Source organism: Phyllostomus discolor, chromosome 14, assembly GCF_004126475.2.
Source record: "Phyllostomus discolor isolate MPI-MPIP mPhyDis1 chromosome 14, mPhyDis1.pri.v3, whole genome shotgun sequence".
Lineage (NCBI taxonomy): Eukaryota > Metazoa > Chordata > Mammalia > Chiroptera > Phyllostomidae > Phyllostomus > Phyllostomus discolor.
The window spans coordinates 20,063,462-20,082,347 of record NC_040916.2 but is presented as its reverse complement, the minus strand read 5'-3'; the positions used below and the strand labels follow the sequence as shown (position 1 = coordinate 20,082,347).

General features: G+C 56.5%; 1 protein-coding gene across 2 annotated transcripts in view; it reads right to left on the bottom strand.

Moving 5' to 3' along the window:
- ASTN1 (astrotactin 1) overlaps positions 1–18,886 on the bottom strand; it is a 272,757-nt gene that overhangs the window by 72,040 nt on the left and 181,831 nt on the right. For both annotated transcript variants that reach the window (XM_028530660.2, XM_028530661.2), the window contains exons 9-11: positions 14,380–14,454; positions 7,452–7,589; positions 6,807–6,957 (exon numbers count right to left, since the gene is read on the bottom strand). In XM_028530660.2, the coding sequence (XP_028386461.1) occupies positions 6,807–6,957; positions 7,452–7,589; positions 14,380–14,454 (364 nt within the window). The remainder of the gene's footprint in view (positions 1–6,806; positions 6,958–7,451; positions 7,590–14,379; positions 14,455–18,886) is intronic.

Sequence of the window (18,886 nt, the reverse complement as noted above, 5' to 3'; positions counted from 1 at the left end):
AAGGGGGCAGACAACTTGCCTGGGGCCGGGCGGCGCGTGGGGGGCAGAGCTGGCCCTGCTTGGAATGGCCGTGCTGTGTGCTGTCAGCTAGCTACAATGCACTTCTCCAAAACCAAAACCAAACCAAAAGCGACTTGCAAACCTCGGAGGAACAGTGCCACACACCGCCCCCTGGCCCAGCCCTGTGCTGTCGCCTGGCTGCCTCTTCCTCTGGGTTGCCATGCACCTTGGCTAGTAACTCGGCTGCTGCAGCGCAGGGGAGCCCTGAAAACCCCCCTCGTGTCCTCCCTGCATCCCAGCCCAAGATCGCAGTAGGATGTGCACTGTTTGCTGACACTAATTCCTCAATTTCCCGAACAAACGGCCACCCCCCCATCCCCCCCGTGGGCCTGCCAGGCTCCCGGCCGGTCCAGCCCCCGTCTCCCTCTGAAGGCAGCCGGCGTGCTGGAAGGTGAGAGCATCTCAAGAAGTTTCCAAGGGCTGCCCCGTGCCGGGCAAGCCCAGATGTTGCAGACGATGGTAAACAAGCAAATGAGGCAGCTGAGGATTGCGCCCCACGTGTTGTTAGCCCCCCACCCACCGGCTTCCTTGGCCTTCCAGCTGTTGGGCCAGATGCACCACCAGAAGGGAGCTGGCGTCACCACTAGGGGGCAGCCCGGGCACGGACATGAGGACTACAACACAAACGTTTGATTGGAATTGAATGGGTCGCGGTGGTTGCCGTGTTTTTCTTCTTCTTCTTCTTGGACAACATCATCGAAGCAGAGACAAAGCCAGTCGTCCCGTTGTCCCTCCTCACTCGATTGCAACCCCCCTACCGGCTCGCTGGCGCAGTCTCCGCCAGTGCCGACTCCCCATCTCCTCGGCTGCCTGCCTTTCTCCAGCACGCCGGATCCAGTGTGGTGTGCACGGAGACTTCGCCAGCGACACTCAAGCTGGCCTCGCCGCAGTATTCCAAAATCTGGCACGTCCACGCCTTGTCTGACCTGGGCGTCTAAGGTCACATCGGTGCACCAAGTGGGGCCACCTGATATTTGCATTTTCTTAGGTGATTGGGAAAGAAGTTCACTGCCTTGGATTTTCCCTTTCTCGTGAACAAAGGTAAAGAGTAGTAACAGCTCTCAGGAACCAAGCAATTCTAGAGGCAGGGCAAGCTGCATATATTACCTTCAGTGCCGACAACACGGGTAGGCTTTTTCCCTGTCATTTCACAGAAGGCCAACACTTAAACTCAGAAAGGTTAGGTAATAACTCGTGTAAGGCCACAGAGGTGGGGGTCAGACTTTTGGCCGAGATCTGTCAGACCCCAAAGTTCACGCGAGGCCCTCCCACTCGGCCACGCGGCTTCTCCAGTTTGAGAGAAGCTGAATCCCCCGGGGCCCCCTAAAGAAATAAAGTCACCGCGTCCACCAAGTAAAGCCACCATGTAGGTTTGCTGTCTGTTGGTCTGATTGTTCTAAGAAACTCCCAGAGTCTATTCTGAAATCAATGATGGATTGGTAGCTCCAGTCTAGTATTTATATTCTCTCTCCTCTTCCACGCAGACAGACACCCCTTCCCCCATCACGGTGCCTATATTTAAGGACAAAACTCCGCAAACTCTCCAGAGTAATGACCTTGAATGCAAGGCAAGATCCCCCATCACTGAACAAGATGCAATTATCTTGACTTCCCTGTGACTGACTCGGGCTGTGGTTCAGAGTAAAACATTTTGAAAGATTTCAAGGGAAAAAAAAAGGCTAAAACCGAAAATAGAGTTTTCTTCTTTACCCTTTTTGAACTAGAACCCCCATGCCCTGTCCAATCGTTCCATCATCCAATGGTGTAACTTGTTTGTTTGGGGTTTTTTTGCCTAATATTCCTTGTGCTGTTTGTAAGTCACATTCCGGGTTCCTCCTCTCGGACACAAAACCGGTGTGTGAACACAGAGAGCTTGCCGGCTCCAGACCACGCCCTCTTCTTCCCAGAAGCGCCAGCAGCCCGAGCCCAGGTGCGGGCAGAAGCCCGTCTTTTCTCTGTGCAGCTGCTGACCATGCTCCCTCCCCACCCCACTCGACCCTCGGACAAACCCTTGAAAAGAACTGTTTGCTCTGGCCCCAGCCCCAAGGTCAGACATGAACCTCTCTTCGCACAGGTCGCTTGAGGCAGTTCCGGGGCCTTTAGAAACCACAGGCTCAAGGAGAAAATTCTCTGTAGTATGGCCATAACCCTTCCCCCCATCAAGAAGGCCTAATAAATGAGCTTAAATTTCAGTGACCCCTAAAATATACAAGGTTAATCGTTTTCCATGAGAAGCTCGTGGCTTCTTCACTTACTACTGGTCTGGGGCGTAATTTGCTAATGAGCTTAAAATGATTTCCTCCATTCAATTCCTTTTCTTCACCGTCTTTCCCTTCCTTTTCTACCAATGGCCTTGAGTGGATTGATTGATTACTTCAGAGTCTGGTCCAATGTCAACGAGCCTGAGACGCACACACCTGAGTGCAGGTGACGAGCGGATGCTCTGTGGGCAGAGGGCACAAATGACAGAAAAGGAGCCCCCCCCACCCCCCATACCTGAGCCTGCCTCGCCTTACCTGGGCAACTCATAAAAACATGCCACCATCGTCCTACCCAAAATACGTCCCCTTTCCCTGCATGGCACTCTCCGACTCCTTCCCCAAACAGTGATCTCCCGAACTTCTCGTGAGCTCGGACACGGAAGCCCGGGCCACTCAGGACCCCTCAAAGGGGAAAGAGTGATGGAATTAAATCTGTGTCTCAGCTTCCCGCTCCCCTCCCCCGATAGCCGCGGGTCCCTGGGGCGCACTCCGCTGCTTCCCGTCCCACAGAGAGGAAGAGAGAGGGTCATCGTAATGCTTTCCGCACATCTGCGCTCCGGGAGAGGTGCAATGACACATTTGGTGGGAAGCCGCTGCGGACGGCGTGTGGACAGAAGGGCGGCGGGGGCACTGGGTAATTCAAAGCTCGTTAGAGCATAATGATCTGGCGGGGAAGGTCATGTGCTCTACACGAGACAGCTGGAGAGCGACCTCCCGCCTTCCCAGGAGCGGCTGCTCACCTGGGCACGCGCGTGTCACAAAGCACAGACACGCGGGGGGCCCCCCTCGGGATGAGTGTGACGATGAGGACGGGGCAGGCCTGCCTGGGCTTTCCACTAGGTTTTAGCACTGCAAATCGCTTGCAAACGTTCTTATTTTATTTTACTGATTTTAGAGACAGAGGGGAATGGAGGGAGCGAGCGAGCGAGGGTGGGAGGAGAGAACAGAGAAAAGGAACATCAATTTGTTGTTCCACTTACTTATGCATTCATTGGTTCATTCTTGTTTGTGCCCTGACTGGGGATCAAACCCACACCCTGGGAGCATCAGGACGATGCTCTCACCAACTGAGCTAACCAGCCAGGGCTGTAACCTTTCAACGTTTTATATTAACCTTCGGTAGGCAGGCAGGCTTGGTAAGAATAAGGAGGCCTTGGCTAAAGCTGGGAGTGGCTGGGCCACAGTCCTGTCCACCGAGTCCACTCTTGTCCCCACTGCCCTCTTTCCCTGATGGCCACCGAGGATGTCTGTGACATGATCCTCGGAATCTGTGCACGTGTCACCTTATATTTGACGAAAGGGGTTTTGCAGATCAAGTGCAGGCTCTGGAGATGGGAGATTATCCTGGATTACCCAGGTGAGCCTGTGTAATCCCTCCGAAGTGGCCAGGGGACTCGGGAGGGAAGGGCGAGGGGACTGCAGAAGGGCGGTCAGAAAAGTGCCGTGTGGCGGCTTTCGGGGTGGCAGAAGGGCAGCGTGAGCCAGGAAAGGCGGGCGGCCTCCGGGAGCTGGAAAAGGCAAGGTCGTGAGCGGACTGTCCCCCAGAGCCTCCCGGAAGGAGCATGGTCCTGCCGACACCCCGATTCTGGCCCAGTGAAACCCACGCTGGACCCCCGCCCACAGAGCTGGAAGACAGACGCCACCGAACGTGTGGCGATTTGTCGCAGCAGCAACAGGACACTGATACAGCGACTTGCCCTGCGGGGCTCCACAGAACCGACGGTGGATACGGTTGTGCCGCTCTCCAGGTGGGGACTGCGGCTCTCACCTTGGCACAGGAAGGCCAGGGTAGAAGTGGGACCCGGTTATCAGTGGGGGGAGGGGGGCTGCCTCCCGCTCTGGGAAGCCTCCCAAAGGGTCGGCAACCCCCGCTTCTGGGGAGGGCTCTGGTTTAGAACGGAGGGGAGGGCCCGGCTGGCACAGGTCCGTGACTTTCACGGGTGCTTGTTTCCTGTCCTCAGAGGCCACATAAACAATAGGGCAATTAACCGGGTAGCAATTAACCCTGTGGGAGTCCATGCAGAACCAGAAGCGTGTTCTGCCTTCCTGGAAAGAAGGGAGGTTGGCGGCTGAGGGGGAGCAGCCCCCACCCCAAGTCTGCTGCGGGCCCAACAGGAGGATGAGAGGTACACTCGGTCTCCCCCCACCGCCTCTCCCCGGCTCCGGAAGGGCCAGCGGGTTCTGAGTCCTTCCTCTCTTTCTCTTTCCACAAGCACACGCCTTTTCCCGGGCAGCCTTTCAGTTCAGCACCCAGAGAGCCAGACGGCAGGGTTCCTGTGTCAGGACAAGGGACAGAGGCAGTTGGCTTTGTCCTGGGTCTACCTCCAGATGACACAGGCCCACTCTGCTACACGCCAGAGCTTGAGGACAGCACTGAGGCCCAGGGGGGTCAGGTCAGCTCCAAGTCAAGTCCCCAATCTACTTCTCAATAGGGTCTCAAGAGCCATGATGTGGCCCATCAGCTCTCAGCCCATCAGTCCGCCTACATCCGGGATCCTGTGCTTCAGAACCAAGAATAAACAGTCCATTGAATGGCCTGCCAGTCAGCCAAGCCCCGCCCCTCCAACAGCCAGGTGGGCCAGTGACTTCAAAGTATGCTAACAGCAAGCCTTGGCATAACTGGGCGACTCTCTGCGATGGCTCCAGCCCGTATTGCAAACGCACACGCATCAGAACCATTCCCGCTAGCCTCGTCCCGGAGATCACGGTGTTAAAAGTACACGACTCCATCAGCACAGCCCTATGCCCAACAGAAGGGGCCGGATCGCCAACAGAAGGCTTTTGGTGGGCAGACCCTTAGGGCCTCAGGAAAGGGGCAGAGTGGCTGGGGGAGACAGAGAGTCTGGGCGTGTGCATGGCCGTGAGTGCGTGAGCCTGCTCAGGCTCACGTGGAGCTGGCCTGGGGGGGGTGGTGGGAAGGATGTTCACGCACGTGCAAAAAGAGTGTTTTAGTACTTAGCACGACCCAAGAGAGCAATGTAAAGTGACGGGTTGAAATCTGGATGAAGAAATGCAGGCTGAATGGTAAACAAAAATCAAAGTATAAATAACAGTGTCTCAGCTGGGTCTTCATTAGACAGTGAGGTTGTCTCCTGAAGGACCGCGGTGAGCAGCTCGTTGCTGATGACAAAGGAAAGAGGGCCCGCCCCCGGGAGGGGAGCGTGGGCTGACCCCATGGCTGCCTTTGGTAGACTCGGCCGGAAAGGCACTCCGTGTGTGTCCTGAGAGTCCATCCTCTAAGCCGCCCCCTCACTTCGGCGGACCTGCCAGGGTCTCCGCCGACCTGCCCCTTCGCTCCCTTTCTTCCCCTCTTCTTCACTCTCCGTCCCTGGTCTGGTAAGTCAGGCGCCTGTGAACTGGGGCTGCTGTGTGAGCGTCGGGGAGGCCCTGGGGCTGCGAGGAGGGGGCCCTGCCTGGACCCCAGGTGCAGGTCCCGCTCTGACAGACGTAGGCTCCCTGAGCAGAGCAGGGCAGCTGCCGGGAGACGGGGAAGAGCAGGGTGCAAGTGCTGGGACCAGCGCAGCGTCCTCCCAGCTAGCTCCTGCTCTGAGTCCCCTTCCGAGAGCACCACTGTTGGACCTGGGAGCAGGCTGAGGCCCCCGTCGTCCCCCAGGGCCGGGAGCTCCTGGCCCTGCCTGGAGACACTGCTGAGCAGAGGGTCTCCGTGAACCCCCTTCCCTCTCCTTCGTGCCCACTCCACGGTGGCTCTCCCGCCTTCCTTCTCTGCCCGCGCCCTCTCCTCTCTGTGGGGGCTGCAGCGTCCTCCCCTTCCAGGGGAAAGGGCTAGAAACAGACCGCAGTGTCGTGGGCATGAAAATGACAACACAAAGGCCCCGGCGGGGGATGGCTCCATCTGCTCCCGCCTCCATTTACCTGCCTGGTTCAACAGGCCTCATTTCACGGCACGGGCAATGCCTCAGTCCCCTCCCGTCCACACAGCCTCTCTGGTCCTCAGCATCGCAAACTTTACAGGCAGCCAAAGTGTCCACAGGTAACGAGGCAGACAACCGCCTTTGGCAAAGTAGGGGGTCACCGTCATGGTCTCAAAGGGGACATATGTTAATGTTTTTCTCTACCATTCCTTGGCGTCATCTACCTGGATAGGTTTCTCCTAAAATTTCCCATTGCAATCGATGTAATGTGACTCTAGACAAAGGTAGGGCTTCCCCTGACTCCCTAAAATCTCCTATTAGAGTAAGTACGGCGTATTTCCTATGAGGGTCAACAGCACACCATCAAGCGGTTAATTAGTTCCCAAGTCTTTTGGGGGAGTCCCTCACCAACTAGACTGCAGACGGGAAAGAAAGGATCCTGGTTTACACGTCCTGAGATGTCCCCTGGACAGCTGCAGGTCACCTAGAAGGTGCGGCGTGAATCCTTCCTGATTTACTGAGTCACAGTGCATCCTCGTCGGCCTGTCTGTCCGCACGCACTGCGTCTCGGCCCGCGCCCCGTCCCCGTTGCACCCCAGCCGGGCAGACCTACCACACAGCCGGAGGAGTCCAGCTTGCGGTCCGAGATACAGCGGAAGTTCTTGCTGCAGCCCCCGTTGTCCTTGCTGCAGTCGCGCACGGGCCCGAAGGAGTCCAGCAGCACCTCCAGGCTGTCGAAGGAGGACGAGGTCATCAGCTCCTCCCTGTGGGGAGGACAGCAGGAGCAGGGAGTCGCCACGGGGACCCCGTTGGCCAGTTCCCACCTGGCCAAGCAGGTCCCGTCTCACTCTCTCGTGCAAACATCTGAGACCAACTGCACTCGGAGCCTTGAGCTGACAAATTACAGACATTCTCCGTGTCCGGGAGCCGAGCCAAGGGGGTAGCCACCCCCGGTCAGAGTAGGAGGGTCTCAGTTGGGCTAGGAAATTAACATATGATGCCTGTCGGCCCACAGGGGACTCGGGAAGTGCTTACATGTGCTACTTTCGTGCCCTCTCACCATGCCTGAGCCTGGGGGTGTGCGATGCCGACCCAGACGGCGTGGATCCTGGCGCTGCAGAGAGGCCTGGGAGGGCAGCCCGCCACCTTCTCTATCCGGCTGCTCGGATGCCTCTCCCAGCACCCTGCGCTTTCATGGGGTTTCTCACTCGGCCTCTCGGGCCAGGGCTGGGCCTCGGCAGCCCCAGGCTGGGCTCACCTGACCTCCACGGCGTCCTCCATCACGGTCATGTCCGTCTTGCACTTAGCTGAGGGGTTGATGGCCAGTTCGGCGGGCGGGATCACGAAGCTCTTGCTGAGGGGCAGCCACATGCCCTCCCCAAGGGTGTAGGTGAACCTGCGGGGACACGCAACGCCGGGTGGTTAGGGCAGGGCGATGACCGCCCCGAGGGAGGACCTGGCGCCTTCTCAGCCCTCGTGTCCTCAGCAGAAAGGAGAGCAATGGCCACTTTGTGGGTGAGACGACGGCGTGAGGGGGAGGCGGAGAGGCAGCCCCGCTCGCACACCCAGACAGGTGGGGACGGATCGCAGCGCCCACTCAGCAGCTGCTGGAAGCGGTTGGTTTTGTATCCAGTCATACGGCATCGAGTTCCAGATTCCTTCGGCTCTGGAGCCGGGCTTCCCCTGCCTTGAGTCGGATGTAATGGGAAGCTTTTCAATTGAAGAGACATGCCGCCTCCCACCACCCCGGCCCTTGGTCTGCACATGCTCAGTGGTAGCAATGGTTTCTCCCTGTCTCTCTGTGCCTGCAGGAACCCCACCCAGGAGAAAGGGGGAGGCAAGCTCCCCTTTTCCTGCGACGGGAACAGGAATTCTGAAGCCCGGAGCCAGGGAGGCGAGCAGGGGACGAGGGAGACAGGCCCAGGAGGACTCTCTGTGCGCCTCCCCACCCCCTCAGCTAATGGCCCTAACTTCGGGGAGGGAAGGTTTGGGTATTTTTTCATTCTCATAACAGGGGCTAAAAGGAATAAAAGAATCAATCAGCATTTCAAGGAAGAGCTTAGGGAGACCTTGAGAGATTACTTGTTTATTTATTCCTTCATTTTACTTCAAAGGCATTCAAGTGCTGTGTGTTTACAGTCAAAGCTGGTCCGCGGGATAAAAGCCAGTGTGTGGCAGAAAGTGCATCCCAGGGCTGGGGCAGGCTGGCTCGGCCCCTTCCAGCTGGGTGGGGGTTGGGGGGGCGGGCAGAGCACCAGGAGGGTGCGCGCCACTCAACAGAGCCCGGCAGGGATCCATGGGCAATGCTGGTCACGGAGGACCACTTACAAACCCTGCTCCTTCCTCTCCCGAACCCGCAGGCACCCCTCCCTGCTCCTGAAAGCTCCCCAAGATGCCAGCAAGCTGGGTGGGTGGCGCGAGCTCTTGTAGGAGAAATGTCGTCCTCTCCAGAATGCTGGCCACAGAAAACACCTGCTGACCGAGGCTCACCCCGCCCCCACCCATGACAGTCCTTGGCACGAGGGAGGGCCGCTGTGAGGAAACAGGTGCCCCGGGAGAGGCAGAACCACTGAGCAAGCGGGAGGTGGCCAGGGTCTGGGAGATTCCCCACTCACACCCTTACTCCCACTCCCTTCGTTCTCTGCCCCGCCGGGCAAACCTCTTTATTAGGCAGCTCTGAGGGAGGCACTCAACTCTTCCCATCCCCAGGGGCCTGAGGCAAGAGGTGGGCGAGGTTTGTGCAGGGAGGGGTCTGCACCAGATGAGGGGAGCCCGTTGCTATGGGAACGGTAGATGGGACCCACCATCCAACTCCTGTGTAAACAGCTGGCAAAACTGAAGGCCTGGCAGCCCCCTTACACAAACACACACGTCGTCTGGCAAGATGAAGGAGCCCATGTTCGGGGCAAGACATTGCCCCGAGGGGCCTGGAACCTGGGACTTGGAGGGTACATGAGGGCTGGAGGCAACGACCTGCGAGTTGTGGTGGTCCCGTTGCATTCCGTGACCAGCATCTGGAGACGGCAACGTTCTCCCAGGCAGGCTGGGTGGCCCGCCGATGCTCCGCACCACGGACTGTTTCAGAGGGAACGTGTCCAAGTTCGAACGGTGCCGGGGAGGGGCGCATTTATCGGGACACAGAGTTTTTGTTTTCTCTTTTGGTTTTAAAATTAGAAGTGTTGCGCTGAGGCGCAGCGGCAAGCCTGTGGCCTGTAGCTTAGAATTTACGTAACAGATTGTAGGGAACAGAGTTTGGCAGTTCTGGCACTTTCTGATGGGGAATGTTTCTTTTGGAAGAGAAGGGTCTGTGTCCATCCACCACCATTTTCCCTCCTGCCTCTGCACGCAGTGATGTTTCTAAGGAAAGGCAAGCTCCATCTTTGCCCACGTGCAACTGTCCGTGGCACCCGGGCGCACAGAACACCACCCACTGCCCCAGAGATGACGCTCTGTGGAACCTGACTCTGGTCCCTAGAGATGCCTTCATTTCTCACCTCTTTGCTTTTGCTCCTGGGATTTCTTCATCCTGAATTTTCTCCCCTGTCTTTTTACTCGAGTCCCACTCATTTGAAGACTATTCAAGTCCCGCCCCTTCCAGGAAGTCCTCCAGGATGTTCACGCTCAACCCTCAGGCTGAGCAAGGGACTCTCCCCTCCGTGCACGAACGAGCACACGGTCCCCGGCTGCCCCGAGATGATGAACCGTGCCCGTGTACACGTGCGTCCACCACGTGCAGAGAGTGCTCTCCTGGACGGCAGAGGGCAGTGCCACTGGCACAATTTCTGGCCCAAGGCGGTCGCTCCATACATATTCATGGTCTGATCAATAAATGGATTGCTCTTTCGTTTGCCCAGGCTACTAGGGGAGATCTCAAATTTCAAATGTAAAGGTAGAAGCGGTGGTAAAGATGGTCCTGACACAACTTCTGGCCCAAGGAGGTCGCTCATGAATATTTATGGGCTGATCAATAAACAGGTTGTTCTTTAGTTTGGCCAGGCTACTGGGGCAGAACTCCGATTTCACACGTAAAGGCAGAAGTGGTGGTGAAGATGGCCCTTCCTTTAGAGCAAGAGATGGGTGAGCCTCGGGGTGGGAATGGATTTAATGGTCAAGAAGGATCTGGGCTTGATGCTGGGAGGAACTTCCAAAGTGCACGGCGGCTTCTGAGACATGACACTGTGCCGGGTTCACAAGAAAGACGGTTTCACCTTCCACCTCTGGCAGGGTGAAGGTGAAACCCTGCAGGAGAAGCCAAGGCAGGAGAGGGCCGAGACGCACCTTTCCCGAGGACCCTCAAAGGGGCAGGTGTTCCGGGGGGGCTGCCTCCTTTGGCCCCACACCAGCCCCCTGGGCTTGCTCATTCGGCCCCATTGTACCCATCTGCCTGCTAGTAGACGGAGACATCCAGAGGCCTCTCCACAGTCACCTCCCTTAAGTGTGAAAGATGGGGGTTGGTCTGACTCTCCAGTGTGGCTCTCAGCAGCGCTCCAGCCCGTGCCGGCCCGTGCCAACAAAATTCTAAAATTTCCTTTTATCTGCAAAATCTAGTAACTCCAAAAACCAAATATAGCACAAGCTGTCAGAGAAAAGCTGTGTCCTCAAATCTCATCTGTCCCTCATTCATGCCGATTTGGCAGGGACAGCTTCAAAAAGCCACCCAAGAGAAGTCGGGTGAGCATCTGGAATGCTTTCCCGGGCTGGGCCTTCTCGCGTGACAGCTGGTGCGGACCATCACAGTTGGTGGCTCAGCGGTAGGCCGAGCCCTGCACACAGCCTTGCTAAACTGGAGCTCCAAACTTCTGTTCAGATGCCAATGCTAACCGGAGGGCAGTGGACAAAACAGGCCCAGGCTCTGCTGTGGTGGGGCGTGCAGTGGGCCGGGGGTGGTGGGGAATGGACTCATGGCCTGCCCCCACTCTCTATCCCAGAGTGAGCCATCCAGGAGGAGGGACTGGTCCCCGGGAGGCAGGGGCACCCTCGGGAGGAGGGTTTCTGAGAGAAAAATTCGGTCTGAAGGGATGCCGGCCACCGGAGGTCCTGCAGGGTGGGGTGGTCTCAACCACTGTGGAAAGCACACCCTCGGCGCCGGGCTGGGCTTGGTGGGAAGACCCAGTCTCTCCCCTCGGGCCCCCTGAGACTAAGCCTGGACCCTCCCCAGGCTCTCTGGGATGGCAGGCTACCAAGGCTGGGTTGAGTGCAGGTCTTTCCCTCACCCGGGTCCAAGTCCTTGGGAGATACCCAAAATGGCCATCTACAGATATTCGTGGAAGACCTACCATGTTCAAAATTCCATGTTAGATATTAAATAGTTAAAGCCATACACGATATTGCCCCTTCCCTCAGTAAGACCACCATTCCACTGGAGAAACTAATAGGCAGCTTAAGAAGGGGAAGGGTCAAGTCAAGGAGTGTGTACAAAGGACCCATGGACAAAGGCAATGGGGGGCATTGAATGTGGGAGGTGGGGGGGGGTAGGGCAGGGGAGAATAACAGGGGACAATGGGGACAACTGTAACTGAACAAAGTAAATAAATAAATAAATAAAATAATTGACAAATGAATATCACGGCCAGCATGTCACAGAGATTCCGAGGAGGAAAGTCACTGTGGACTGCAGAAGCTCAAGAGTGGCGTTTCTCCACCCTGAATGCAGGTTAGAATTACCGTGGTGCTTTAAAACACACACACACACACACACGCCCTGTTCCCCCTTCCCAGAACTCCTGAATGAATGGGTTTGTGCTGGGTAAGGTCACTGGTCGTTTGGAAGCACCCTGGGGACTCTCCCCACGGAGAGTCAAGGCTGCAACACGACACTTGGACCAGACCCTGTGAGGCCAGGGACCACACCGCAGTCACATTTGTCTGGCCACAGCTACAGCGCCCACAGCAGTGCCGTGTCACAGCAGAAGCCCCGCAGAGGCCAAGGTTAGCTGGGACTCAGTCTACGCCATGGCAATGGGCAGTGTTTGTGCCGGGAAGAGACCACGCGTTCCGGCTGGAGGAGAGAGTAGGGGCACACACACAAAGTGAGAAATGTTCGTGCTCTGGGCGCAGTGGGTCAGTGAGAAGACAGAGCTAAGAATGGGAGGCTCTACAGGAGAAAAGCAGGCTATTAAAAGGGAGCTGTACATTGGCATTCAACTGTGGGAAGAGTTGAATGTCAAACTTTAAATGATATTCCACAGTCCAGGGACACGTGCACGGGTGTGGAATTCATCAGGAGCCACTGGTGCGCAGAGCAAGTGACCAGTCAGGGGCCCCTTTAAGGAACTGCCTCACTGAGCAGGTCACGGGGTCTTCCGGGCTGCTGGCAGTGGGTTTGCTCAGACCCCAGAGTGGTTTCGGTTCAAGTTCTTAATACCTGGAACCAGGAAATCACGACCCATTGATTTCATCTGGGAGATTTGTGACTGTCACGCCAGCGACCAGAAGGACGGATCACTTATTGACTGGCACACTGGCTCCCGAGAGGGCTGCCTGCCTGGGTCAGACCGCCGGGCCGATCCCCGCTGCAGAGAGAGCTCCGGCGGCACGTCCGGTTGGCAGCTAGCAAACCTGGAGGGAGTAGACGGTGCTGGTGGGGACGGAAGCAGTTTCCGTGCAAGTACTGCTCCAACGGCAACCCCGGGAAGGACCCTGCCTTCCAGAGGGCTGGTTTCCGACTTTCAGGGGAGCGGGAACATGTCCGCGGTAACCAGCGTGACCGCACCGGGCTGTCCCCATCTGTCCGATCCTTATCACCCTCGGAAGGTCCTGGCAGGCCGGCAGTGAAACAAATGGGGAGGGAGTCAGCCAGACGCTAAATCACGGCTGGGAGCTTTAAAGGCCCAAGTCGGAGTCTAAGGAATACAGCTGACTTCTCTTGTAGCACAAATCCTCAGAAGCTGCCTGTGGCCAACGCCATACATGGGACTCGGCCCGCCCCAGGAGAGGCAATCAGGAGAGAGAAGGGGAAGGGGAGGCCCCGCGAGGCGGTGGTGCTGTGAACCTGCGCTCTTGCTGAGAGCACGCCTTAGGAGAGCACCGCAGCGGCCAAGCCCAGGCCGTCCCCAGCCAGCAGGGCAGGAGCCAGCTCCAGGAGCAAATGCGGGAGCAAAGCTAACACCTGGGCCAGGACTGGCTGCCGGGAGGGTCTTGGGGAGGGGCTGGAAAGGCTGCAGTGAATACGTGAGCTCAGCACACGGTATGCATGCAGCGAAAGGATGCACGTTTGGCCTGGACTGCTGACCACGCCTCTGAAACACCATGTGACAGCTTAGCTCCTCCTTTGCCATCAGACACTTCCACAGGACTATTGACTTCCTCCACCAGAGGGCGCTCTCGTGGAGGGTGACGGATTCCTATCCACACACCCAGGCCAAGCGCAGTCCCTGGCACCTAGTGGGTCCTCAGCAAGTGCAGGCTCAGTGACAGATACAGAACAAAACAAATGGATGATCTGATCTCAGCTTGGAAATAAAAATGGGCTCCCGCTAAAGCTTGGTGTGAATTAAACTTTATGAAAATCCAATAGTTCGTGGCTGGAATCCAAAATCTTCCTCTGCGTGTTGACTTTGCTAATACGTGCTATTCCCAGGTAGGTGGGTAGAAATTTGAGAGGGAACAGAAACATCTAATTTAATCTGGAGGGTGGCAGATAAAAGAAAATAGTAATGAAGTAGAGCTGGGAGGAGGGGGAGGCAGCAGAGCGGGGGTGGGGGAGGTTCACCGTGAGCCACGGCGGAGGACGAGATGGGGAAGGTGTGAATCGGACAGACGCACGGCGGAGAGACAAGCAGAAGGGGACACCAGACGGCATGCTCGGCGACAGTTTCTGTGCCAGGGCTCCGCCTGCATGACCTCCTAACATCCTCATGACAACGGCGCCAGGTGGGGAACGCAGCCCCATTTAACAGATGTGGAAACTGGAGGCACCGAGGGGTTCAGTGAACGACTGGGGTTCAGAGAGCGGGCATGGAAGGAGGCCAGGACCTGGACAGCATCTGTGTGACTGCAAAAGGCTCCAGGCTGTCACCAGGCACGACCGGGGGGGGGGGGGGGGGGGGGGGGGGGACAAATGCTTTGCTGCTAGGAAGGGCAAAAGGACCCATGAAAACGTTCGCCGTCTTACACTTTACCGCTAGGAAAGCAGGCCCGGTGGGAAGTGGGGGTGTGGGGCTTGCAGATGCACAGGAGCCACTCACCTGAATATTTTATCCGAAGGCTGTTCTCCCAAAACCAGGTCAAAGCCTCGCTGAAATATGGTGTAAGGCCAAGGCCTGAAAGGACAGAAACATCGTTCAGTGAAAGTCGACTCAATGAACACATTCCCTGCGTATCCACCGCTTTGTGCCGGGCACCGCCGTGCTGGATTCCGGGGACCCACCGACGACGAGGCCCAAGCCCCCGTCCTCAGGAGCCTCACGAGTGTCAGTCTGCACAGGAGCCTGAATGCGGGACCCCAGCCCAGAGTGGGACCAGCAAAGAAACCACTGGCCCCAGAGGAGAGGGCAAGTTAATGGACCTGACAACGGGAACTCTACACTGAGTAGAACTGTATTAAGGTGTGCCTCACATAGCCGTAATTCACAGTGCTCCAGAGGTGGATTGGACAGCCACCGAGCTTTGCCTCGTTTAAGAGAGGGGCAGCATGATTTGTCGAGGAAACGGAAGCCTCTGGACTCAGACAGTTCAAGTTCAAACGCTGTTCTGCTGTTGAACCAACAGTCTGACGTTGGGCAGGTGATTTGTCTCGTTGGGTATAACTTCATCGCTTGTGAGGGCCGGGGTAGTCACAGCTGCCTCAGACGCCACGGTGAAGATTCAGCAAAACTTGGTGGCCAAGGTCAAGGCTCATACGGGTCCTCCACTTGTTCCCTTTTTCAGAGTGACGTGAAGATCGTGGGTCCTCTGGCCCCGGAGGTTGTCAAAAATTTTAATGCCATTCATTATTCAAAGAGAAACCAAGGAAATGGTATTTTAACAATAATCCTTAACCACAGGCTCCCAGGTAAGCATGTAGGTGCTGGATATTCCCGAAACACAATGCTTTCTATTAAATAGTACATATCTTCTCACTAACCAAAGGGTCCAACCCCACAATTACGTACTCCTTCGAGCAAGACTCCATAAAGTGAGGACTTGTGTTGGGGACTAGATATTCGAACCCTGCACAACTGAGCCCTTGCTCTCAGGCACACGCAGTCCCCACCTCTGACAGATTACACTAACCCAATGATCCAGTTACTGAGGGTTTTACTGTAGACAAGCCTTCAGTTTTCAAGGACCATAAAGAGTCAGGAGAACAAATCCACGTAATTGTTCAGGGCTAAGCCCGATACTGGGCATTCATTCACCCAGTGGCTGGGGGAGATTACACACTGTCACCTAGAAATTTTACTGTTTGTTTAGAATTCTGGGAAATCACGTCATTGCCTTCAGCGCTGCTCACAGTCTTCGACCACCAACGCGGACTCAGCATCCGCCGAGACTGTCTTTACATCGATGACACGCCGGTGCCCCTACACTGGGTGCCCGTGTCCCTTAACCATGTTTCTCCGATGTTGACATGTCCAGCATGTTTACACATGAAAACACTTAAATCATTACACGTTACTTTCTACCTAGGCATGATGTTTCATTCTGAACATTTTTTGTATATTGATTTTATTATTGACGGATGTCATTGAAGGGTTATAAAAGGGGTCAAAAAACATTGGTTATAAAATAGGGTTCGGGGTCTGATGAAGCTGAGAACCGCCAGCTCAGCCCACGTGGCTGACCGCTGGACCGCTCCGGGGGCCCGGCAGCGGCGGCGAGAGGCCGTGCGGTACGTGATGGAGTGCCTGGGACGCACGCACTCACTCCGCACGCTTGCTATTTATAAACACTTTATTCCCGGAATTCGATGTGGAGCTGCTATTCTGAGGCCACGGGAACCGGCCCCAGAATGCACCCAGATACTGTCCTATGAATAACCACCGCCTCAAACAGCTCTCCTCCGTGTGTGTTTTAATACTTTGTTCTCTGCGTTGAAGGCAAGCCCACAGAGCGGGGTTGGAGTCGGATTCTTTTTGTTGAACAGTAAGTGGTGGTTCATGAGCAGCTAAAAATAACACGACTTAATTCAAGGAAAAGTCTAGACGTGATGGTCTGTCCCGCAGGCTCCCAGACACCTGGAAAGGGCAACCAGGAGACAGATAGACAAGCAACTTTCGCTCTCTCTCGGGAGAAACCACATCTTATTTACTATCGGTTTAACGACTTCCAATAACGTGCATTCTGCCTTTGAGTCATCTCTAGTACTCGAGACTGGTACAGTATAATGTGCAATTAGAGTGAATTCTTGGCATGGTTCCTAGGTTATTTGAAAACAAATTTCGAAGAGCCACATTTTAGGGTGGGCATGACTACAACATGAATAACTAATTGCATAGAATAACGTAAATCAACCCATAGGCAAGCCCTGGGTGATGAAAGGGGACGAGGGTCACTTGGCACCGGTCGCCATGTTGCTGCGTGTGGCAGGTCAAAGGGACTTCCTGCCCCAGAGAGGCCCACGCGGTGAGAAAGGTGACCCAGAGGCCGCAGACGCGCTGTGTGGGCACCGCCCTGGTCACGCTGAGAGGGGCCGGGCACAGTGGTTGGGATGTGGGCTCCAGAGCCAGCCTGCCAACTTCAAGTCCAGTTTCCCCACCACTCGCACTGTGACCACGAGGGAGTCCCTCCACCATGGGCGTCCGCACTTCCTCCCCTATAAAATGAGGCTGATGGTGGCAGCCCTTACGTCCATCCAAACCTCGTGGGGTTGCTCCGAGGAGAAACCAGTCCACAGAGTTAAAGTGGTCAGAGCAGCATCTGGCATTTCGTGTCATACAAGCACTGGTTCGAGAAGTCAGTTTATTAGTTACCTGAGTCAACTACAAATACCAGAATGAGGGGGCCCCCCCCAATTCCCATAGAGAAAGAGGAGTCTTGCCCAAAGGTACAGATTCGACGGCCACCCCAACCCAGGGTTTAACTCAGATGGGACCTGTAGGTGTATCGGTGGGAGAGAAGGCGGTGGGGGGCACGGGGAGGCCAGGCCCCCTCCTGGGTCCTGCCCAGCAGGGCTCCGATTATGCCGTGTGGACACTGAACACACACAGAGAGGAAAGCGCGGACTGTGAGAGGGGAAGAAGGGAAGTCAGTGGCAGAATTCTCCAGCAAAGGGATAAAAAAAAGAATTCACTCATCTTCTTCCCACTTGTCCGGAATGATCTGTCACAGAAATGGGGATCCTTATTTGATTTATTTAGCAAGCATTTGTGGAGGGTCTCTGGCATGTGAACTGCGGACCAGACCACAGGAGCTGGTATAAAGAGAGTCTTCCCCTTGAAGGGACCTACCGTCTTTCTGAAGCAATGCACACGTGCCCGGACGGACAGAGGAGAAAAGGTGAACAGGACAGGGATGGAGGTACGGGGCATGAGCTAAGTGACGGTGACAGCGGCTGTGTCAGATCATGCATCCCGGGTGCCGGGGAGGCTGGTGTTGGCAGTGCCCAGCTGATCCCTGGGGGGGCCACACGGGTGGACAGGCTCCAGGCGGCCATAGAGGAAGAGGCAGGGACAAAGGGATGAAGAGCTGGACCTAAAAGCACCAGCAACTCTTCTGCGTTGAGTCACCGGAGAGCAGCTGGAGGGAACGGCCTGTTCAAGGGCTCTCTGTGTCCGAGTAAGTGAACTGAGCTGGCCTCCCCAAAGGCCGGGCAGGCCTGCCACTGTGTCACGTGTCCAGGCTTGGCGGGACACTGCTTGGTATGCCAGCCTGGAAGGAGGGCCTAAGGGCCCTAAGTGCTGTCCTTCTGTCCTTGCTCAGTTTCTCCCTGTACGGGCTCCCTTTGGTCACGACGGCTACTGCACATCCCGGAGACAGGGCCTGTCTCTGTCCCCACCTCAGGGACACACCCAGCTCATTAGGAAGGAATGATCCCTGGAAAGCCTGACCCCAGAGTGCCCCGGGTCGGATGAGCAGCCTGCGCCGGTCTATGAAGAGGGCCAGCCCCATCTGGTCTGCAGGCTAGAGCTGGGGTAGGGGGCGGTCGAACCAAACAGTGATTTCCGCCTGAACTCCTCTCTGCTCGCGGTGGCAAAGGGGCCGCCTCCATCCCGAGCAGGCGGCGTGACTGAGCAGACGGTGCCGAGGTTCCCTGGGAAGAGCGCCCGTCGGGGAGCTCAGGGGCAATGTCCGGTCAGGTGACCCTGCACGTGGAAGGACCCCTCAGTCTCCTGACTTCAGCCTCAATGTGTGGACACCAACACCCTCTGCCCGACACTGGGCAGGCCAGTCACATGTCGGTTTGGGAAAATCAGCAGAATGGAAACTCAGAAGGAAGTCAGGTGGTTTGTTTACGTCTTCGTTCTGACAAGTCAAGACCCTGGAGACTGTCCTCCCCGGTGGGCGGGCAGCTGCAGATGGCGGAGGCCTCCCCGGTCAGCAGCCAGCACAGGGCCCAGCTGGGACTGCACTCTCTCCCCCCGCCACCCCCCATGCCCAGGCTCGAGCAGGAACAGGATCAGGGGGGCCATTATTGTCGGGAAAGCGCAGCGGCCAGCAGGACACCCAGGCAAGCTGCGTGCGCCCAGGGCAATTAGCGATCTTTTCTTTGCCTTTTCTCTCCCGCCTCCCACGGCACCCCAGTCCGTGCGGAGCTGTTCCTAAGCACTGGCA